Raw genomic sequence first — 4,480 nt, 5'->3', positions numbered from 1 at the left:
CCTATTTCTTTGCTGAAGCTCTCACTGAGTTCCTCTACTCTTACCCTACATTCATTGGACATTTTTTACACCAGTGTTTTGAACTCTGCATCTGGTAGATTGTCTCCATTTTGTTTAGTTCTTTTTCTGGAGATTTCTTCTGTTCTTTCGTTTGGGACATGTTTCTTTACCTCCTCATTTTGGCTGCCTCCCTGAGTTTATTCCTATGGGTTAGGTGGAGCTGCTACATCTCCTGGGCTTGGTAGAGTTTGCTTAGTAGTTGGTGTCCTATAGAGTCCAGTGGAGCAATCTCCCTGTTCACCCCAGCTGGGCCCTTCAGCTGTGACCCCCATGTTATCGGTGTACGCCCTCCTGTTGTAGTTGAGCCTTGACTGCTATTGGCATGTCAATGGGAGGAATTTACCCTCAGCTGTGCAGGGCCCACACCACTGAGCAGGATTTACTTCAGTGCTCTGGTGCCTGCTGAGTCTGCCTCTTGAGCGTGTCCCTTGTGGAGGAGGTTGGGTAGTGTTTTGACATGGTCTGAAGCTATCCCAGTGCACTGGCTCTGGGGCCTCCTGGAAGGTGCGAGCCAAGAAAGGTCAGCCACTCTCTGTGTCCCAGGGCCACCTGGCATGAGCTATAAGAAACCTGCAGATGGCTGCTACTTGTGCTGGGCTTGGAGGTGCCCAAGAGAGGCCAAGCTGCCAACCAGAGTCGGCTGCTGCTAGTGCTGGGCCTGGGGCCACTTAGTGAGAGGGATGGGACATGCTTAGGCTAGATGCTGCTTGTTTGAGAGGTTTTAGGAAGTGCAAAGCATGAGCCAAGACAGGCTATTTGTATGGAAGAGTCACTAGAAACGGCTTGGATTGGGCCCAAAAGCTGGGTGGGCAGGGACTCAGAGAATCACCAGGGTGTGGCTAACAGTGTGAGCCAGGATGATGGAGACTCAGATGTGATGCCTGCCTGCCAGCTTTGGGAGGGCTCAGAGAAGAAACAATGGCCTCTGCCAGCACTTCTGTCTGCGAGAAAGCTGCCCTTCCAGCTCTCACCCTAATGCCAGACAACTCAGTTCCTCCCCATATGTCTCTGGTGCCCAGTGCTGGAACTCAGAGCAAGTAAGTCCATGTCCTGGCCCTTTAAAAGGAGTGCCTGGGACTCCAGCAGCCCTTCGTCTCACTGGGCAATCCCTGAGCTGGTTCACAGCCAGAAGTCATGGGGACTTCTCTTCCTGACAATGGGACCCTGGGCTGTGGGTCCTGCTGTGGAGCTGGAACTCCTAGCTCCTCAGGGGGGATCTTCCCAGTTCTGATAGCCCTCTTTATTTTTATTGGTTTAACTATGTTTTTATTGATTTCAGAGAGGAAGGGAGAGGGAGAGAGAGGTAGAAACAGCAATGATAGCCCTGGCCAGTTTTGCTCAGTGGGTAGAGCATCAGCCTGCGGACTGGAAGGTCCCAGATTCAATTCCAGTCAAGGGCACATGCCTGGGTTGCAGGCTCAATCCCCAGTGGAGGCGTGCAGGAGACAGCCAATCAATGATTCTCTCTCATCATTGATGTTTCTTTTTTTTTTTTTATCTTTAAATTCTTTATTAGTTAAGGAATTACAAATGTGTCCTCATCCCCCCATTAACCTCCATCCTCCCCCCGCCCCACTCATGCTCTCATCCCCCTGTTGTCCGTGTCCATTGGTTTGACTTATATGCATGCATACAAGTCCTTTGGTTGATCTCTTCCCCTTACCCCCACCCTCCCCTACTTTCCCTCTAGGGATTAATAGTCTGATTGCTGTTTCTCTGTCTTTGGATCTGTCCCTGTTCATCAGTCTATGTTGTTCTCTATATTCCACAAATGAATGAGATCATGTGGTATTTATCTTTCTCTGACTGGCTTATTTCACTTAGCATAATGCTCTCCAGTTCCATCCAATCTGTTGCAAAAGGCAATAATTCCTTCTTTTTTACCGCAGCGTAGTATTCCATTGTGTAGATGTACCACAGTTTTTTAATCCACTCATCTGCTGATGGGCACTTAGGCTGTTTCCAAATCTTAGCTATGGTGAATTGTGCTGCTATGAACATAGGGGTGCATATATCCTTTCTGATTGGTGTTTCTGGCTTCTTGGGATATATTCCTAGAAGTGGGATCACTGGGTCAAATGGTAGTTCCATTTTTAGTTTTTTAAGGAAGCTCCATACTGTTCGTCACAGTGGCTGCACCAGTCTGCATTCCCACCAGCAGTGCAGAAGGGTTCCTTTTTCTCCACATCCTCTCCAACACTTGTTGTTTGTTGATTTGTTGATGATAGCCACTCTGACAGGTGTGAGGTGATACCGCATTGTCGTTTTGATTTGCATCTCCCATATAATTAGTGACTTTGAGCATGTTTTCATATGTCTTTCGGCCTTCTGTATGTCCTCTTTCGAAAAGTGTCTATCTAGGTCCATTGCCCATTTGTTGATTGGATTGTTTATCTTCCTATTATTAAGTTTCATGAGTTCCTTGTAAATGTTGGAGATTAAACCCTTATGGGTGATATCATTGGCAAATATGTTCTCCCATGCAGTGGGTCTTCTTGTTGTTTTGTTGATGGTTTCCTTTGCTGTGCAAAAGCTTTTTATTTTAATGTAGTCCCATTTTTTTATTTTCTCTTTAGTTTTCATTGCCCTAGGAGCATTATCAGAGAAGAAATTCCTTCGACATATGTTTGCTATTTCATCATTGACGTTTCTATCTCTCTCTCCCTCTCCCTTCCTCTCTGAAATCAATAAAAATATATTTTTTTAAAAGTGCTAATCTTTCATCCACCGAGTGCTCTACTGTTCCAAATCAACAACCACTGTGGGCTCAGGAAATGGTTTGGGTCCTTCGCTGCACAAAGACCCTCCTACTTCTCTTAGCCTGTATGTCACCAGCACCCGCGAAGCCCTCCCACACCTGTGCTCAGGCGCACACAGCCCGTGCCCGTGTCCGTGGGGGACTGTGCCCAGAGCTATCTGGCCGTTCTCCCCAGATGACGTGGCCTGACCCGCCCCTCCCCGACTCTCTCTGCAGCCAGATTTACTGCCACGGGGAGCTCCTGCACCAGGTGCAGATGGCCAAGCTCTACCAGGACGACAAGCAGTTCGTGGACATGCCGCTGTCCTCCGCTCCAGGTAAGGCGCCCGGGACCCCACCTGCTCCTGAATTTCCCGCCAAAGACAGCAGGGGCCAGACCCTCCATCAGGGAGGGGGTCACGGGTCCCACGAATGCCCCCTGTGTCTCCGCCCCAGACCAGGTCCTGCAGCACTTCCGCACGCTGGCCAGCGCCCACAACCACAGCGTCCCCAGGCCGCAGCTGCAGGCCTTCCTCCAAGAGCACTTCCAGGCCGCGGGGCAGGAGCTGCAGCCCTGGGTCCCTGAGGACTGGAAAGACAGGTACAACCCGGAGGAGGAGCAGAGAGGGCCCTCCAACGGGGCTGCCCCTGACCCCTGCCGGCCCCTGTCTTTCCAGCCCCCGATTCCTAGAGAAGATCGCGGACTCCAAGCTGCGCCCCTGGGCCGGGCAGCTGCACCAGCTCTGGAAGAAGCTGGGAAAGAAGGTATCAGGGCCCAGGGCCCAGGGGATGGCGCTGAGAGGGGTGCCCAGCTGGGAGGCCGCCCGCCCTAGAGCCCAGATCCGGATGCAGTCCCCGAGAACACAGCCTCCAGGCCCGGGTCCCAGAACAGCGGCTTTCTAGAGCGATTAGAATTGTATAAAGAATCTCTGAGAGGGGTCAGGGGGACGTGTCCTTCTAACCCCTGACCTCTCCCTGAAGTCCCCCACCGCCCCCAGGCACACCCAGCCTGCCCCGCCCTCCCAGGCTGCCCAGTCCTGCCTCTGACCCACGGGGTGGCTATTCCCTCTCCCGCTGGACTCTTCCCGAGGCCCTCAGGCCACGCCCTGTGCAGGAATGACCGTAGCTGCTGCCCTGCGATTGGCACAGCCTGTTGGCACTTTCTCTCCTTTGTCTGAGGCTCAGAGAGGGCAGTGATTGGCCCAAATGCACAGCACCTAGCCCCAGGCCCTGGCACCCACAGGCAGAGGGGGGCTCCTTCGTTGGCGTGTGCTGCTCCCTCAGCCGGCACCCATGGGAGCTGAGCCTCAAGCACTGCTCCCCTCGAAACCCCGCCCCCTAAAACCACGCTCACATGCAGAACTAGCAGGGAAGAAGCAGCGCCAATGCCTGACAGACACCAGCAGGCCCCGCAGGGTCCCACTTGCTCCTCGGCCACGCCCATGCACACCCACCCACTGGGGAGAGGGTCATGGCCAGAGAACGGGGGCCCTGAGTCTCTGGGCCTGGCTTGGTGGTGGGAGCAGAGACTCGGGGGGCGAAGGAGCTGGAGGAGACCGAAGAGTGGCCACTGCTTGGTGAGCGCGTGCCGGTGCCAGGCCCATGGTCGGCTCCTCCCCTCCACCAAGCACAGCAGGGACCCCAGGGCCGCACGTGGGGCAGACCAGGCTCCCGGCAGCCAGG

General features: G+C 53.6%; 1 protein-coding gene across 1 annotated transcript in view; it reads left to right on the top strand.

Moving 5' to 3' along the window:
* The first annotated feature begins 2,993 nt into the window (after nt 1-2,993).
* Nucleotides 2,994-4,480, top strand: part of TREH (trehalase) — a 5,261-nt gene continuing 3,774 nt past the window's right edge. The window contains 3 exon segments of the mRNA XM_014450681.2: nt 2,994-3,135; nt 3,254-3,398; nt 3,475-3,562. Coding sequence (XP_014306167.1) covers nt 2,994-3,135; nt 3,254-3,398; nt 3,475-3,562 — 375 coding nt within the window.

The sequence above is a fragment of the Myotis lucifugus genome, unplaced genomic scaffold, assembly GCF_000147115.1.
Source record: "Myotis lucifugus unplaced genomic scaffold, Myoluc2.0 scaffold_3163, whole genome shotgun sequence".
Classification (NCBI taxonomy): domain Eukaryota; kingdom Metazoa; phylum Chordata; class Mammalia; order Chiroptera; family Vespertilionidae; genus Myotis; species Myotis lucifugus.
This window is presented reverse-complemented; position numbering and strand designations above follow the sequence as displayed.